We start from the raw sequence: 19814 nt of genomic DNA on the forward strand, positions 1-19814 counted from the left end.
CTTTCCCATCACCGATATCTAATAACGATTTTGAAAATCTTCCGCACGCAGCTTTTTTTGATTGAATCGCAAGTATCGTAATCGCTTGCTCTCTATCTTTACATACATATCGATCATGAGTTGTTGACAAAGCTCACGACGTCGTAGAATAACGTTATCCTGATCGCGTCTAATCATCAGCCAATATGCATAATAAACCTTCTTACTAACATTCTTGTTTGTTTTGGCACCTGTTGCGGGTTCTTGTTATTCATGCAATACTCGTAATTTAATATCAAAAATAAAATTAATAGTTTTTAAATAATTTTTTAATAGTTTTTTAATAGTTTCATTTAATAATTCATTTTAAATTGCGCAGTTATCGACTGGGTCAAAAATTATTAAATTAAGCTACAATTTATTAAACAATAGCACTTAGGAGCATAAAAAATAGATAAAAACTTATTCACAGACCTGCCAAATGTATATACAAAATTTCATTAAATCGGTTATGCCGTTTTGAAGGAGTATGGTAACAAACACTGTGACACGAGATTTTTATATATATATATATTATATTTATGACTCAATTTACCGTTTTGATTTTTTACAGGGACTCTATTAACAGCTTTTAGAAAACCATTGGGAATCAATTTACTTATACCCGATGTTGAAAAATTGAAAAAATTTTAAGTCTTATAATATGAGATTTTGTAAATTTCTAGAAAGTTTTTTTTACAGAATTCTCTGTATTTTATTTTTAAGCAACTTATTCATGGAGTATTTTAATTTTTTTGCGTTTTTAACCGTTTATTATCACTTGAGCCGGCGTTAGGGGGAGAAAAAACGGGAAATTTGTCCAGGCCTTCGCGCCTTCAAGGGCCTCGCACTTAAAATTGAATTTTTAATTGAAAAATATTTTGTACGGAAAACTCAAAAAATAAAACGTGAAATGTTTGGATCGCCTGGCGAGTGCGATTTCTAGAGAAATCCATTGGCGTGTAATAAAAAACCAATTAACAAAACAACAATATCATATTTAACATGTCATGTAGGCACTGACAACGCCCCATATAGCACGCCGCAAAGTATGGAAATCGGGATACATAGAAAATTAATTTTATGGCATTTTTTAAATTTAATCAATCATTACTCGATATCGCGTGTAGCTTTCACCAAGTCTGATTACATGTTATTGCCTTTAATTGCGTCTACAGGCTATTGTGACTATTATTATGGGTAAAATAAGTTCTGCCCAGGGCTTTGGAAAAGGTAATGCCGTCCCTGATTATCACAATATTATTTAAACAAAATTCTAAAAGTCAAATTTAAATATTCTTAGCTAGAATTAGAATCTAGAAAATCTATTATTAAAAATTAATTTATGTTATTATAAGTCATAAAATCCGCTATCAAAAATATTAAAGTTACACATTTTCACATTATAACATATATAGTTTATATTTTAAAACTTTTTTAATGTTTACTCATAAAATGGTTTTTATTAAATTAGAAATAATGCACATTAAATTAATTTGCATTTAAATTAATATCATGACTTTTTTAACGTTTTTTTGTAATGTAAATTGTTTCAATTGAAATTTTCAAAGCATTTTTTTTTTTTACATGTGGTATTACTGCTTGAATACATCAGATCAATAACTTTCAACGATGTTGTGGTAACTTGTAAAAACGATTGAGTAGTCCACATTTTCATTATATTATTGCAGTAGTATTATTTAACAATAACAATAACAGTAAATAATGTAAATAATAAAACTTCGATATTATAATTATTATTTCATTAGATTTTTTTAGCAAATACCATTATGGTTACTAAATCAGTATCGTGTAAGTTAGCAAATTATTTATGTACTACAGTATTTTCCTAGTTATAATATATAATTAATAAACAAATTTAAGAAAATATAATTTTTCTTTCAGTTATTGCTAAAATCAGACATCTACAAGATTATCAACTACGATTGAGCTATAACATGATGCCTTGTCCGTCTGGACTAGATATTGCCAATTGTTTAAAATATTTTTCTCAAGTTCTTTTGAGTAAGCTTAAAATATTATACTTATTAACATACAGTTATACAGGGATTTATTATTTTAACCTTGCAATAATCATAATAATTTAATACATTAAATATCGTTTGTATACAAGGTAAAGAAAATTAACTAATTCATTAATTCCATTTATTATTGAACTTACGATGCTTTATTGTTTAGAGTCAAATTTGTTCACAAATAAAAAATTAAAAAAATTGCACCTTATCGTTTTCGAGTATTAAATTTTTGTTGATTTTTAATCAATGGTATTAGGTACCATCTAGAACAATGATTCCCAATCGAGGGAATTCCACCCCAGGAGAAATATTGGTACTACTCAAGGGGAATAGAATAAAATAAGAAGACATTTTTTGTAAAAAAAAAATGTTAATTTACTATCTGTTAAATAAAAACAATAAGTGCATTTAAAAATATTTTCAAACATTGAAAGATATTCATTAGAATTGTTGAAGCTTAAAAAGGATTCAAGTGCAATAGATATAATTGATGAAAAATTTGTTTTGGAATTCTAGTCTTAACGATCAAGTTTTATCCAAAAGAGCAACTATTGAAGTTGAATGCTCACTATTTTTACGACACTTAATATTTTCTCAATATTTTTTCGTAAAGTTAACCCCCTCCTTCCAAATTATTTAATATTATTTTTATTTATCTATTGGATAAATGACAGGGAAGGGATGCCGTATGGCATAAAAATTTATTTCGAATGGTTTTCTTTTACGGAAAGTAAGACAAATTATTCTACAATCAGCACCATCCATTGGTACACTATCGTTTTAATCAAACTCAGAACTTAATTTTAGAGCGTAATATAATAAGTTTATACAAATATATGTATATGTCAGACATTCTCATAGAACATGTGTATACACTATGCACTCAGCATGCAATTGTGTTAGAAGTCTTTGTGTATAACTTGGTACACCTATCGGGAATAAGAAATTTCCTGAGCTATTTATATAATCATAAATTTAATTACTGAAAAATAACGTTAATACCTTTATAAATGAGATTGAGCTTAAAACTAAATTTGAGCAATTCACAAATATTGGAGTTAGTTACCATTTCAAATTACATAATTTTTTTAAAAAAAATTCGAACCTTGTAGTATGAGATTTCTTATATATAATATCCTCTATATAATTTAATACTATTAAATAAATATATACATTATCCTTAGTTATACAAGAAAAGAAATCTAAAATCCTTACTTTTTTTGAACTATTAATTTATACATTAATTTACTACTTTTAACCATTTACTAGATTTCATTTTATTTTTTTTTATTATATTGTTATGATTAAAATAATTAAATCAGTCATTTATTTATATGTACTTAAACTTAATAACTTTAATTTATTTTTATTAGTGGTTTTTTTCTTAAAAGTTTTAAAAGTCTGTACAAAAAACTTATTAAAAAATTATTACGTACTTATAGGCGTATGCAAGGGGTCCAATCATCTCCCTGCCATCATTGATGAAGACTTATTGAATTATCAACTATAATTTTAAAAACTATTTACGAATTTCTATATTTATGATGTTAATTAACTATTGATCCCCTCTCATCTTTAATCATCTATACCCACGTTTCTGTTCATTTTATATAGTAGTATAAACTATTTTTTTGTATATAAGTTTTTAGCTTAATCTTCGTACGTTATAATTTTTCGAAATAATTTGTACAATGATTTCAAATTTTTAAGAACAATTTTATTAGTTATCTCATTCTTGTACTCATTTGAATCCTGTATCCCTTTACCTCATATTGATACTTGGACATTTTATAATTTCATTACATGTATTACTTATAATAGCAATAATTTTTAGCAATATTAAAAGAAGTTTCTAAGTCTCCACATGAAATGATATTACATCCGGAAATGGATGCTACTCGATTAGCACTTTATCCAACTCTGGATTATACTGGCTTATATACTGCTCTTGAATCATTACTTCATTCAGCATCTTCTATTAATACGGGATTACAAGGTAAACATTTTTATTAATAATAACGTTAATAGTAACTCATTAGTAAAAACTCATTATTATAATCACAGATACATAGGTAATTCTATTCTCTAAATAAAAAATTTGTAAAATATTGCTTGACTGTATTTCATATGAAAGTAGTAAAAGTATTGTTAATGAACCAAAAATAACCGAAAAATATTTCTAGAAGAAATATAATTTCTTAATTTATTTAGTAAACTGTATAATAGACTACTTACACACAATTTTGCTTTTTTAAATGATTAAAAGTTATTGTCTAAAAATCACATATATTAGTAATAAAATTTAATATAATTATTTTCTAGTTTCATTTACAGTAATATGTCGATTTGTATATTAAATTAAATACATTTTATTTTTGGAATTTGTATGATACAATTATATATAAATATAATATTTGATGAGCATTTGTTTGTAAAAGTAAATTTAATTACTCGTATAATACTTGTGAGCATCTGCATGTATTAAATCCTAATTAGCGATCAAAATATTAAGTAATCATAACAAAAACCTTTAATAATGGTAAAACAATTAAAATAAATATAAAAAAATATTTTATTTTAAATCTGATGTAGTATACAAAAATTAAAAAAAATGATGTGTATCTATAGTATGAAAAATTACATTAAAACATCAAAATTAATTTAAATATAAAAAATAATTTAAAATTAAAAATTATAAGTGCAATAGAAAATTTATATATTCAAAACCAATAAAGCGTGAAATAAATTTGTAGCTTTGTAACGTTATATATGATTAAAAGAAAAAATGACTAAGTCATTATTCTATCATAAGTGTTTATAATAATATCTATTTTCTAAAATTATTACAAATGGTATTACGTAATGTGCATAAGTTATTGAACTATCGCTAATAATCTTATCTACTCTTTGGCATTTTTTCTAGAGAAAATAACAATGTAAATAGTGTATTTTTACTTAAAATTAAATTCTACATTTTAATATTGTCTCATTATTTTATAGCATTTGGAGAAGCTTTTAATCAATGCGTTGCTTGTTTGGTTCCTTTTCTTGGTGGTGATACTCTGGAAAACTTACCATACATGATAGCGACTGCTTTCCAAGTACTTCCTTCGTCAGTGCATCATGACTTGATCAACACACTATGTTATTTTGTGATACCGTTTACTATACGTAAATTCATTTTTTTTTTTTTTTTTTTTTTTTTATTTATACATTTTTTAATTTTTCAGCTAGAAATAATTGCATGAATAATGCGGCATTATCTGTTGCTGGGATTTTATTACTAGTTTTTCAAAATACTTTTGATACTGGTAATATCAAATTATAACTAAAATAACTATGTCATTATAATTTACAATTCATTTTTAGCATTGCATTTACAACTAGTAGAACGTTTGATGACATTTAAAAAGAATATAAAGAAAGATTTACTGGTTGTAATTGCATATGGAACTTCAGTGGCACGATATCATGCTGCAAGGTTGTTATTCAATTACTGGCCTTTATACAATGCCAATAAATTCGACCGTAATAAACCTAAATCAATTGGTAATAAATAATTATATATTTTATATGAAAATATATTATTTACTTTAGTTATATGAATAAGTGTACTTTTAGATTTAATTTTATGCTAATTTATAGTATTACTAGAATGTTCTTTTTTTCCACGAAAACTTTCTGGTGGTAAAAACTGAAAATATATCAGAAATTTCATATATTTGTTATTTTCCCAATCATAAAATAGTAGGTACAGATATTTTGATATTACGTCAAAAAAAACCCATAAACATAACAAACCTATCTATGTAGTGGAAAAATTAAATAAGCAATTGAGATTGATGTTCTGATACTGATAGTAAAATTATATAATGAATTATCAAAATAAAAGCGATTCAATTCAGTTTACTATGTAATAAGTAATTTATAATTTTAACATTACTAAACTACATTTATGTCTTTGATTTATTTAAAAATTATTTAGATTCTTATAGTTTTTTACAATGTTCTTTACAATAATTATTAAAAGTAATATGAAAATTCATAATATATTAGTAAACAATATATATTTTAAAAGAGAATTTATTCTAATAATTTTTCTTATATTTTTTAATATATTTAAAACTTTATAATCTTGGTTAGTTCTTGTATTATCTTTTTATTTTATTGTTATATTGTATTATTGAGAAACTAATGATAACAACTATAATTAGGAATTTAACTAATCTAGATAAAATTAGGCTTACAGCAATAAAAAAATTATAACATTAGTATTATAAGAGCCTCGATTTTAATTTAAACCATTTTTATAATTTTAAATGGGATAAATCTTCTTTTTGAGTAAAACTCTTCTGTCAATTTTATTGTCTTAAGGGAATTGGTTGGCGCTCTTATGTCAAAAAAAAAACTGCCCAAAAGTGGGTTATGGACCAGCCGAGCGAGTATGTTTTGATCATGAACTATCTATGAAACATGCTGAAAATTGTCCTCCACCATTTTACTTGTGCACTGATTGCGCAGAAGATTTGCATAATAAAAAGCCAACTTATCAATTCCATATTGTTTTACAACCATTGCTTTTAGCCACGTGGAAATGTGAATATAAAGTATAAGGTTTATTTATTTTAATTTAATATTTATTACTAAAAATATAATTAATTATTTTTAGGACTGTAAATCTCAAAACACTATGATTAGCGTGACTTGTTTTTCACCTGAATGTGCCTCCATGAATAAAAATCGACCTATTAGATTATGTTCAGATTGTAACAAACGTATTCATTCAGAAAATATTGATCATATTGTTCATTGGACTTTAAAATCAGCCGGGGAATTAGATAATGATATGCAAACTTATTTGGTAGAGTCGATTGTCAGGTATTTTTGAAATAACAATTAATTCGCATTTAATAAGTAGATAAATGTAAATTAATTACTACATAATAATTATAATAATTATTAGCTTATTAAAAGAAGTTCGTGCACCTATTTCGGAGGGTACTAAAGAAAGTCAGACTAAAGCAGCTGTGTTTGGAGCTAAAGTTAAAGGTACAATGTCATCAAGCAAGACAGATAAAGAAGACGAACAACCAGAAGTTACAATAAATGATAGACAACTTATGGGTAGAACAGGTGTTTGGCTATTAGTTGCTTTATATCGAATTGAAGATCAAGAACCTCCTCGTTCCAGTATAATGGGCCGATTGTTATCCATACTATTTCATTGGTTTCATGTTACTGCTTATTCTTACGATGGTAAATTTTATCTTTTATAAATATTAGATAGATAAAATAATAAAATAAAAGTCTGTTCATATTTCCTTTAATACTTCTTTATTAAATATGTATTACATAAAAAAAAAAAATTACCATTGTATAATATTAAAACTAAATTATTAACATTAACAATAAAATAATTATTAATATTTAATACTCATTTGATAAACTTTAGAATTTTTTCATTTAATTTAAAGTGTAGTTGGTACTTAATAGTTTTCTGGAACGTTCTGTATTCAGGCCGTTTCGAAGATAATTGTGTATGTATGACCAGTTAGAAAACACTTTTAACGGAGCAGTTGACGCTGGTAAATTTAGTTATTTATATGCCAATCCTTGTAATTCTGGATGTTTATTTTTAGCAAAAGACCACTATGCAGTTGCCAGTAATATACGAGTCAGTAGTAATCCTTGTTTTTCAAATAAAATTTTAAATAGCTCAGCCTTTTTCTTTATACTCAATAAAACTGTTTAAGCCTTCAGATCCAATTTCATCAAAATTTAAAATATAATCCTCAATCATATATTTATGTTCAGTTTCATTTTTTTCACTTGATATTTTGAATGGAGAAAATTTTCTGTTAGTAAATATTTTTTTTTGCATAATCTTGTCATTTTTCTTATTATTGAATTAAATCCTTCAAAGTCGTTTGAAATTGTAATTGGTAAATCTATGCTTCAGCTGCATCTGCAATTGATGAAGTGAATTTTTGATTGACATTAATATAAGTTCATATCAAGGATTAAATAATTCAATTTAATCAGATATTTATTTAAAAAAAATTATATCATATAAATATTTATGTACTTTCGTTAAAAAGGATACTGCTTATTGCTAATACTTTCTTCATTGGTGTAATATTATCTAATATATATATTTAAATGAATATATATGTTACCGGAAATGTTGACATTTAGGAAAGGATGACAATTCCTAGTAGCGGAAGGAAATGATATCATTGCCTAGTATATGTTATCATTTCCTTAAAATTCCAGGCAATGATGCCATATTTTTTCATACATGTGATACCTTTTTTTTTTTTTTTAATTTGATTTAATTAGACTTAAAATAATTATTTTACTATATATAAATGTTAATTACTATTATTATAATAAAATAATAAAATAATATAATAAAATAGAGTAGTTTTTTTTAACTTTTTTTTTATCAATTTGATTTTTATAATTTCACAATTTTTATATTTGACATTTTATTTTTCGTAGTTACTCAGTTTTATTTTCACATGTCAAACCTCCATGACATTAGAATTACAAATTCTAGATGCCGATCTGCAAGCACACCTGTTCGTCTTGCATTTTGTTTTACATTGAGATTGCATATCAATTATGTCTATTTGTGCACGTGAGTTGTATGCTGAATGCAAAATTGGTTTGGAAACAAGACCTCTTTTTGGGTTAGATGATTTTTTATGATAGTCGGTATAAAGACTCAAAAAAATCATTATTGTTTCTTTTGTTATATTACAATATTTTAATTTTATTTCAGCCATCATACGGTCGCGACCACCGTGACCGATAGCTATATGCGTAGAGTGAAGAATATCGAATAGCTCTTCGTATGTCGCCGCTACGAGTTAGTTATCGTTCTAATAGTTATATTGTAAAGCCGGTCCCACATGACTTGTAACATCATGAGTTCCAATGCTTTCGTCTAAGAAAGTAATGAGTGATAACATTGCCTAATAAACTACGGAAATGATGACAATTCCTAGGCAATGATATCATTTTCTTCCGCTACTAGGAATTGTCATCCTTTCCTAAAATGTCAACATTTCCGGTAACATATACACCATTTAGTGTCTCAAGGCATTTTAATACGTCGACTTTCTTTTTCTCTCATGCAAGGACTCTTTTTTTAACATCTGATCCATGAAATGCTTTTAATAAAACTTTAGAGGTTTCCCGAGTGCGACTCGTTTTTAATTTTTACCTTTTTCATAGCCTGAGTGCGTCTGTGATTTTATCTGTAGTTTTTATCGTATAGCCCGAGTGCGTCCGAGGTTTTATCAACTACTTTAACTGAAGAGCCCAATTAGGTAAGTTTCCGTTACAACGAACTCCAAGGGACCGAATTTTTTTTTTTTTTATTATAACGGAAATTTCGTTAAGATGATATTGAGAAATGTTTTATTGAAGACTTTATGTCTATAATGCCTGGACATGAAAAACTTCAAGATTTTATGAATTATTTAACAGAAAATTATATTGTTTTTGAAGCAAAATTTCCAATGTCTATGTGGGAAAAAATGAAAAGTAGTTCTGAAAGGATAACAAACGCCTGTGAAAGTTTCCATTCCAAGTTTAATTTGTTTTTTTTAAAAACATATTTATACATTTTTAGAAATATTAAAAAAAAATTCAAATTGACACTAAAATTGCAATCAAATCAGCCACAAAAACAACTATGATAAAAAGGAACAATTAATAACAAAATAGCATTTATCGAAGAAAATATTAATAAATTTAAGAATAACCAAATTTCAAGGATAGATTTTGTAAAAATTATGGCTTTTAAACATCAACATAAAAAGTAACAATGTAATTTATATAACCATAAAAAAATACTAAGATACTCACCTACAATTATTTGGTGTAAGTTAAATAAACGAGATAATATAATTTTAATATAAATATTGAATAAACGAAAAAATTAACTCTAAATTAACTGGAACGCATTCAGGCTATGTTAAAAAAAAAAAAAATATTTTTGGGGCGCACTCAGGCGATACCTCATTGTGTACATACTTATAACATTAAAAAAAGTACTTTTTTGGACGCACTTAGGATATCCCCAACTTTATCTTTCTCTTAATTAATAGTTTTGATATAAGGTTATTTGCAACCAAATCGGATGTATGACTATTGCAGGTCAAATGCCAATTTTTAGTCAAAGTTAGTTTTCCCATTTTTATCATATTTGCCACATTATCACTAATTACTGTGTAAATATGAGTGCTGTGTTTTTTTAAAGCTAAATAAATATATTTGTCCATTATATTAGTTCTATTGCAGTTTCTCTAATATCTGTTAAATCAAAAGATTCTAAAAAAAGTGCTCCATTATTAGAACTATGCAGTAAACATGCAACATTTTTCGTATTAGTTGCTTTATTTTTCCAACCATCTATCAAAAGAGCTGAATTTGAATGTCATTTTATAGCTACACAAAAACTCTTATATACTTCATTTAAAATACGAATTAGTAGAGTAGGTCTATATGGTGGTTTATATGCGGGTCTTAATGATTAATAAAAATCTTTAAAATGTACAGATTCGACTACAGAAAATGGAATATTACATCCAAAAAAGAGCTTTCCTAGTTTTAGTTAACCAAATCAATTTCAGAATTTGTAATCGTATCGTGGTAACGTTGAAATACCCTATTTATTACCATGACGCATGTATCATAATTGTATCAGGAGTATTATCACAGTATCATTAGTATCAAACATTTGTAATTGTTTTTTACATGAAGAACTTGCATGAAAGATATCGTTCTCAGTTTTTAATGGAAGTGATGGTCATTCAGTGGATATATTCAAACTTAAATCAGACATTGTTATAGATAAATTTTCACTATAAAATGGATCACCTTGATCTGAATCCGATTCATATATGTTCACATATTTACGTTTACCTCAAGTTTCCGTTTCAGATGTTAGATTTGACACTACTGGTAAATTAGGTGAAGATGTTCTTCCCATTATTTCTAATTCTGGTGGTTCTTTATTACAGATACTTTGAGTAAGAGTGGATTTATTAATTCTTGATGCTACTGTTCTAAATAATATTGAAGTATTGCAAGTATTGCAATGCATCATTAAACAATATTTACTGGTATTAGACAATATTTTTGAACAAATAAATATTTTGCTAATTGTTTACCTAATAATAGTTATTAAATTTTAAATTTTATACTATTTTATTTTATTTAAAATTAAGTAATTAATAAGCATCTACAAGTAGATACTCTAATTCATGTTTTTTACCCTTTACTTGTACTTTGCACCGCATATAGTTTACATTCCACTTGTGGTGTTTTGGAGGGTATACGTGGGTATACGACGTATACCCGTGAACCATCATAGTGATTTAGCGTATACAGTAATCCCTCGTTATCCGCGAAGATTACGTTCCAGCAAACCTGCGTGGATAGCGAATCCGCGGATAATGAGACCATAAATCAATCAATAATTTTTAATTCCTACAACTAATTTATTTATTATCTATCGTATTTTTTCTTAATTTTTACGTATTTCTCGTTTACTAAGTTCATTCATTTTTACGTTCTAACAAGTGAAGCTACAATACCACCACTTTTTAATTTGTCCAAAATTTCAATTTTTTAAACGAGTAATAAAACATTTCTTCTCTTTTTATTGACATTTTACATTAAGAAGTCATTTAAAAATATTTTTGTTTATTTAAAATAAGATTTATGTATGAAAATTGTGTTCGTGTATATCAGGCAAATGCGACATCAACAAGACGACACACATTAATGAAGTATAATAATAAATAATATACTAAACCTACATTAATTTTTCGTGTATAATCTAATAATATAAAATATTAAAAGTGTTATAAATATCACAAGTACAATAAGTTTACTATAAATACGTTCATGATAATTATTAAGAATAGATTAATAGCACCACAATTATTTATTTATAATAAAGTATAATATAGAATATATAATAAATATAATATAGATATATAAATATTATATAGAATATATAATATATAATAAAGAGTATAATTTATACATATTTTCTTGTTTTATTGTGTTTAAATTTAAAATGTTTAAATTATAAATGCATTTTTGTTTATAAGATGATAATATTTTTATACTGTATAAAAAGTATATAGTAATTATATTTATATATACTATATAATTATATATTTTATATCGTAATATACGTTTCAACCCAAGAATATATTGTGTCATATACGATTACTTAAACATTTTGAATATAATTTACAGTTTAAAATATATTTTTGAAACGGCGCTTCGTTTAGGCAATTCAGATACATTCATAACTATAAACAATTTTAACACTTTACAAATATGTACAGTAATGATGCACACATTTGAAATTCTTTATTATTTTTTAAATTCTTAAATTGCGCATTACTCTTTACTATTAATTACACTATTATTTTTATTGATGTAATTTTCTAATATAAAGCTTCATAGTGAACATATTTGGGCGCTAGTCGATTTTTCTTAGTACATTTCATTCCGTCATAAATTATACATATAACCTATATTTATTATATGTATATATAAAATTAAAAAAAAAACTAATAAAAAAAAATTCATTATTTAAAAGTTAAATTTTCTTTTAATATTAGTGTATAAAAAAAACTATAAAATTCACGATGATAACATTTTTTAAATAGAAGAAATAATTCATTTCATAATTAAAAATAATTGTGTTCTTCAATTGAAATATTAATTTTAGTCAAACAAAAACTGATTAGAATTTGTAAAAAAAAAAATAAGAAAACATAATATAACATTTTTATATCAAAATAACAAAATATATATAAGGTATAGATTTTTTAGTGATATTTTTACATAATTTTTTCATATCTTTAATCATTTTTTTGTTAATGAATATTATTTAAAAAAGTTAATATGCAGAGTTTCATATAATTTATACCAACAAATCATTGTATGACATTATTATTAATAACATAGGAATTATAATTTATATAAATATTATAATATTTATTTAAGATCAACAAGAATGTACCTTAGAATACATGAAAACTGAATACATCGGTGAAAGATGGTTAAAAGGCGTAAGACAACATTACTTCGAAGCTTTTGTTAATTGTTTATTACCATGTCCACCAGAATATGCACAAGTTGGTGGTAATTGGTATGGAATTAAAAATATTTTGTAGATTTTAATATTATTTATAATAATAAATACAATTTTAAGGGATATGCTGGCAAGTCAAACTGCATTAATAAAAAATGGTCTGAACCAACTGCTATGCTTAGTACCATATGATATTGTGACTTCAGAAATATGGGAATTAATAATGCCACATTGGTTAGAAGCTATTGTTCAAGACGTTCCACCAGATGAATTACCAGAATTACGAATGCTTTTATGGTAAAATAAGTATATAATTTTAATAGAATGTAAAAATTAACAAATATATAAATTTATTATTAATTTCGTGTTCTAAAAAATGTTATTTTAATATGAATTTTAGTAAAATATTGGATTCAGATATGAGTCCTTTAGGATTTGATGCTACTAAGCTATATAATTTCATTGGTGTACGTTTTAAGGGTACTACTGCCAAAGTACAAGAACAATCATTGACTTGGATTCAGGTAACACATTTACAGTTTAATTCATTTGATAAATGTGTAATTTCAGTTATTTAAATTTAATATTACAGGTATTAACGAGCTTAGAAATTACTATACCAATCCATCTATTATTTAATTTTTTTAAAGACGGATTGGAAAGTATGAAAAAAATCTATAATAACGAAAACATAAAGGAATCCGACTTTATGAGGAGTAATTTAAGTTAGTGTTAATCATTTTAAATATAAAAATAAACTTTTGATGTGTTGAACCAAAACTATAACAATAAATATTTTAAACTTAAGATCCTGTTATAATTAAACGAACAGAAAGTGTTACTGATGATGAAGATAAACAATATTATAACACTCGGCTAGATTTATTAGAAAATGATGTAAAACTCAGCTGCTGTGTGTTAATGCTGGATATTACATCAAAACAAGTACTTATTTCCAAAGTTCCGTTTTTTCCTAATATAATACCGATGTCAATCTAAATTAAATTTACATTAATTAGATGGAATTACATGGAATTGAAAGGCATACTGGGTTTGCAAGTGCAACAAATCATGAAGTATGTAAATTAATTACTAATACTTTGGTTACTGGATGGTTTACCGAATCACATCGCGATTGCGAAAACAAAATGGAATGCGTATCATGTGAATTAATTGTATTGTGGCATCAATTAGCAAGTTCATTAGTGGAATATATTTCTCTGCCATATTTAGCACATCCTCCTGATGTAAGTTAAAATTATAGTATAACTAATAAGGGAAATATAAAGCTGACCATAACTATTACCATTTGAAATATTAATTGTACTCTCTATATTCAATTTACATCTAAAACGGCTATAAAATTAGAAGAAGAATCAACTTGTGCGCAATAGGGCATGACTTATTATGTGCACTTGCACTTCATCTTGAAAACAGAAGGTAGATAGGTATAAGGTGGGGAAAAATATGTACGTAACTTCACGACCATCGACAAAAACTAATCATCGTCATTCGTTCTAAACTAGAAAAGAGTATAACCATTTAAATCTTTTATTATTATTATATTACCAATCAAAAATAATTAAATTTTTCTTTTCTTCTTTTTCTTAAAACCAAAAGATTAACTCTGTAAATAATTTGTATAGGATCCGATTACAGAAGAATGCTTTTCTGAAGACACGAAAAAAACTCCCACTGAAGTTGATAAAAAAGAATCAAAATGTGAAGGAACAAATTTATCTTTTATGTTAACACCAGATACCATTGGTGGTCTCTTAGTAAACATGCCTCAAGTAAATATTTATATACTCATTTATGATAAATAACTTTAAATTAGTGTTTTTTTCTTCAAAAATAATTAATAAATAATATAATATATTTTAATATGAATAATAAATTTAATAATAATAATAATTTAATATTATATATAATTTATACTTAAATAATACGTATTTTTTAATAATCAAATAAGTGCTAATAGTTCAAGTTTTTAATAAAAAATAAATATCACATTTTTACAGCTAATGACCGCTACAGTGGAAACGGTTGTAGAACAATTGGATTTAACTCCAGTCATGCCAGCTATTGCTAGGGCTATTACATTAACAGAATCCGATGTTGGTAATTATTTTTTAATTACATATTAAAAGTAATAAATGTACTTACGTTGAATATAATTGTCAACCAACAAACAGTTTTAGAATTTTAACTGATATTGCCTTTTATAACAATAATTATAATTATTGTTAAGGGTTAGCCACAGCAAGAGTTGCACAAGCTAAATTAATGAATGAATATGATGAACCAATTGATGAGTCGATCCATAATATACAAGATTTTTGGCAAACAGCTCAAGGAAGGTTTCGAATTAAAATTGAGGAACTTCCGGATCAATTGCAATTAGTTTTCCATATTCTAAAAGTATAAATTAAAATTTTTTCAAACCTAATATTTATATTCATAATTACCTAATTAAATAAATAATATCATCTAATAGATTAACTTAGTTAAACTAGGTAAGACCTTCACAACTTTACATTCATATTTATCTTTATGTGAGCATTGTGATCAGTAAACTACAATCGATTTATCAATATACTACAGGATGAATACAATTAAATTTTTCCGTCTTAAATACTGAATCATTATTTTGTATAACATTAAGTTGAATTGACTGCGAACAAAATCATTTGAATTTCACAATAAAAAACTTATAAGCTAACACAAAACACGGCTAGAAAGTTAAAATTATATATTAAAGTTAAATCACACAAAGTACAGATCTTCTGTTAAATGATAAGTCATTGAATGATTGTAAAAAAAGATTTTAGTTTTTTTGAATCAATCATGCAATTATATTACTATATAAGTTGAAGTAATAGTTATTCTAAAAATCATAATATGATTATATTATACACATCTATTCACATATTTGTACTACTAGTTATCAAGTTTATTATATGACCAAAAATTATAAAACTTTCAAACCATATAAAATCAAATTTTGCTAAATGAAATTTGCCATTAGAATTTTTACGAGAAGGAAAAAATCTTTTTTCTTCCTTTTTCCAATAAAATAATGATTCATGTTGAAAATATAATTTACTTACCTTTAGGAAATGTATACTCATAGAATCTACAATAATACCACAAAATAATTACTAATTTTTACAATAATTATTAGTTTTAAGTTATCTTCAGAAAAACAGGTTACTCGTACATGTGAATAAATTAATGTGTTATTATTACATAAAGATTTTCGTTTATCTGAAAATTTAATACTAAAAAAACATAAATACATTTAACAAATATTTAATAATAGTAATAGACACCTTTTAGTTATCTTAAAAATCTTATACTAATTATATTTTCTTAAAACATATTTTTTTTAGGAATTTCCTAAAACTAATGATACTAGCTTTAAGTATTATTTGTTACAATCATTGTACCTTGTGGTTCTTCATTGTGACACATTAAACAAAGCTGTAAAAGAGCACAAAGGATTTGTAATTTGGTGTCAAGAAAATTTAATAATTAAAAAGTAAGAATATTTATAGACATAGTGTTCTATACTGCCTTTATTAAAATTAAGTACTATTTATTACTTTCTATATTAATTAAATTATTCTAATGAATTGACTATTATATTTTATAATATATTAATACTTAAAAATATATGTTAGCTTACAATATCTTTTGTTAGTGAACCAAGCATAAACGATAATTCATAGCACCTTTTATTAAATAAATACCATGACATTTTTCTTGATATTATGTTCGAAATTATCATCTACTAGTTTTTAATTGAGAAAAAACATGGTATTTAAATTATAAAATATTTGGGATAACTAACTTATTTATATTTCATCAATGAATTATTCTTTTTATTTGTCACCAACAGTTAGTACAGGGTAAACTGCTTAATAAGTCAAATCTATTCACAAATATAATCTGATATAGAAAAAACAAATAAATCGTAAATTATAATAATAAAGTACCTATTTTTTTATATTTATGATATATTTAAAAAATACATTATGAAAAATAACACTAAGCATTTTCGTTTTAGTATTTGGGATTGCATTGAAGGTATTAAATCTCATCTATGTGAAGTAGCTATTCCTGTTATGCTTCATTGTATTTCATTACCATGTGGAAGTGATATATTTTGGAAATTAATTAGAGATGAATTTCATAGTGCAGATTGGCGTACTCGTTTTAATGCTGGTAAAATATAATTTTTCTATGTATAATATACATTATAATACTTATATAGCTATATATTTAAAAGGTCTAAATAATTTTTAGGAATTTCTATAAATTGTCAACGTTTAAAAATCATAATTTTTTGTTCAATACTGAAAAAAATAGCTGATAATTTATATCAAATTTAAATTTCTAGGATTAGATTTTTAGATTTGGATCTAGAGGAATTTGTTTTTTTGTATGTGAATTAATTGTAGTGAAACTAAATCAATATAGTTTCTTACATCTTATAATTTTATTTATGATTTATTCAAGCAAGACTAATATTGCTCAAAAACGACATTCCTTCGTTATATTTTTACCTAAATACCAATAAAAACATTTTCTGTTCTGCAAATATATTCTTTTTTTACTACATTTTAAAAATTATAATTGTATGAAATACTTTCTATAGGTACATTTATTTATATAACATAGTTTAATAAAATCAGAGATCATTACTTGCTATATGATAATTAATAAAGCATTCATTTATTAGCATATAAATAGGTACATGAATTGGTGTATTAATAATAATGATTATAAATTAGTAATCGCTGTTCATTATTTTACTATAATGATACTTATAGTTAGTATTATATTCATAGTTAAGTTTAATATAAACATATTATTTAATTGAAATAATATTTATTTTTTTGTTTTAAGTGGAAAAAGTAGTGCTGATGTCTCGATTTATGGATAATACGCCTTTAAGAAATAATCCTACTCTTCAGTCATGTATAACAAATGCGTTTTGTTACCTTTTATCAAGTATGGATGATCGTAGTACTTATGTAGCTACTAGAGCAACTCTCTTATTACCTACCATTCACGATTTAGCATTAAAGGTAAGTTAATAAAAAATAAAATTATAAATCTTAGACACACTTTTAAAATCTGTTTTATTTAATTGGATTTACAGAACTTAATTCATTGTATGGAAATGCATTTCGATACCGTCATGATAGATAGACCGATGATCTTACAATCTTTATATCAGTTACATAATACATTGAATGACAGAAAAATTCTGTCATGGGAGTTTTTCTTAGGTAGATTTGATGCTTTGTTTATAGAAGCGCAAATACAGCTAAAAAAAAGTGGTGATATTACTCATGTTCGAGGTATAATAGTTGTGAAATTTGTAACTACTAATTTATCATTATGGTTACAATTCTGATTCATCTATATTATTAAAAAAATTATTTTATTGGTTTTAAAAGATCTAAGGAACTCAGATATTACAAGTGATTCATTTATCAAAAAAGTTCAAAGAGCTCACGAATCTATGGCACATTCTTCCGAATCAAATTCTATACGAACATTAAGTGCGAGTTTTGGTCAAAAATGGCCGTACAAAAGAACTATGTCTGCGCCAGCTTCTACATTACCAAAAAATGATCAAAAATACAATGGTATGTAATATTTTACTTCAAAATTAAAATTATACTATATATAATTTAAAAGTCATAGTAGGAAGTAGAAAAAGGAATACATTTTCATTTAACCATGATTTTGTACTTTGCGGTCGATTAAAGACAAAGGCTATGAGAAGGAAGGTGATAAACGAAAATAATTATGTGAAATGACTTATGCATAATTAGCACTACCTTAAATTTGTATATCATATGTCTAAATAGGTCTTAATGTAGAAATTTATTTACTATGGATTTTGAGTGAGTTAAGAATTTAGATATTAGACGAAGCATGTGTTATTTACATTGATATTTTAGGTATAAAACCATATATTATTATCAACTGTGATACCTAAGTACTTTACATGTGATGAGTTTGGGAATTTTTTATTTTTTTAACAATCTATTTAGTTATGTTTTCTTTGGGCTTTACATATATATTTATTGATTTTATAATTATATTGGTATGGGTCATATCGTTATTATAGACAACAAAGTAGCAGATTTTCTCGCTACCCCATCAATTTTATTCCTTTTTCTTCTTTTTTTTGGTTTCGGCCTTTAGACCATGCCACTAAATACAAATCTTGCTATCTGTCCCTGTTATATGCAGCTTCTCTCCATCTTATTCTTGGTCCTATCATTTTTATGTCCTCTTTCACACAGTCTTCCCATTTTATTCCTAATTTTGTTCCTTTACCTATTAAAATACCCTATTCAAAATTTTCATCAGCTCATAAAGGACTTGGTATTACCTACTTGCATCATTTGAGACGTCTTTTATTTCCGTCTGTCCTATTTTATCCTTTCCCTGGTTTCACAATGTTCCTATATCGCACGAATTTCCTATATTGCCTCCGATTTGGCCAAAATCACCTGCCAGCTCACTTATTTTATTTATTTTTAAATGATTCTCTTTATTGCACTCGTTATCAGGGTCTTATTAAATACAATGTTTTCTATCTATTGTTT

The 19814-nt window shown here is 25.3% G+C and overlaps 1 protein-coding gene across 4 annotated transcripts in view; it reads left to right on the top strand.

The window, feature by feature from the left end:
- The first annotated feature begins 1696 nt into the window (after nt 1-1696).
- Nucleotides 1697-19814, top strand: part of LOC112688299 (protein unc-79 homolog) — a 31252-nt gene continuing 13134 nt past the window's right edge. The window contains exons 1-23 of one of the 4 annotated variants that reach the window (XM_025561433.1): nt 1697-1830; nt 1924-2043; nt 3889-4050; nt 5055-5225; nt 5285-5365; nt 5424-5603; nt 6429-6661; nt 6724-6932; nt 7018-7310; nt 13095-13239; nt 13303-13479; nt 13583-13706; nt 13775-13907; nt 13991-14127; nt 14202-14429; nt 14829-14975; nt 15204-15303; nt 15434-15603; nt 16575-16723; nt 17252-17409; nt 18094-18275; nt 18350-18551; nt 18651-18842. In XM_025561433.1, the coding sequence (XP_025417218.1) occupies nt 1809-1830; nt 1924-2043; nt 3889-4050; nt 5055-5225; nt 5285-5365; nt 5424-5603; nt 6429-6661; nt 6724-6932; nt 7018-7310; nt 13095-13239; nt 13303-13479; nt 13583-13706; nt 13775-13907; nt 13991-14127; nt 14202-14429; nt 14829-14975; nt 15204-15303; nt 15434-15603; nt 16575-16723; nt 17252-17409; nt 18094-18275; nt 18350-18551; nt 18651-18842 (3715 nt within the window). In that variant the 5' untranslated portion in view covers nt 1697-1808. Of the gene's footprint in view, nt 1831-1923; nt 2044-3888; nt 4051-5054; nt 5226-5284; nt 5366-5423; nt 5604-6428; nt 6662-6723; nt 6933-7017; nt 7311-13094; nt 13240-13302; nt 13480-13582; nt 13707-13774; nt 13908-13990; nt 14128-14201; nt 14430-14828; nt 14976-15203; nt 15304-15433; nt 15604-16574; nt 16724-17251; nt 17410-18093; nt 18276-18349; nt 18552-18650; nt 18843-19814 lie in introns of those variants that run through there. The other 3 variants (XM_025561431.1, XM_025561429.1, XM_025561432.1) reach the window with 3 other exon arrangements.

This window comes from Sipha flava, unplaced genomic scaffold (genome assembly GCF_003268045.1).
Source record: "Sipha flava isolate LNK unplaced genomic scaffold, YSA_version1 38_pilon_pilon, whole genome shotgun sequence".
NCBI classification, from domain to species: domain Eukaryota; kingdom Metazoa; phylum Arthropoda; class Insecta; order Hemiptera; family Aphididae; genus Sipha; species Sipha flava.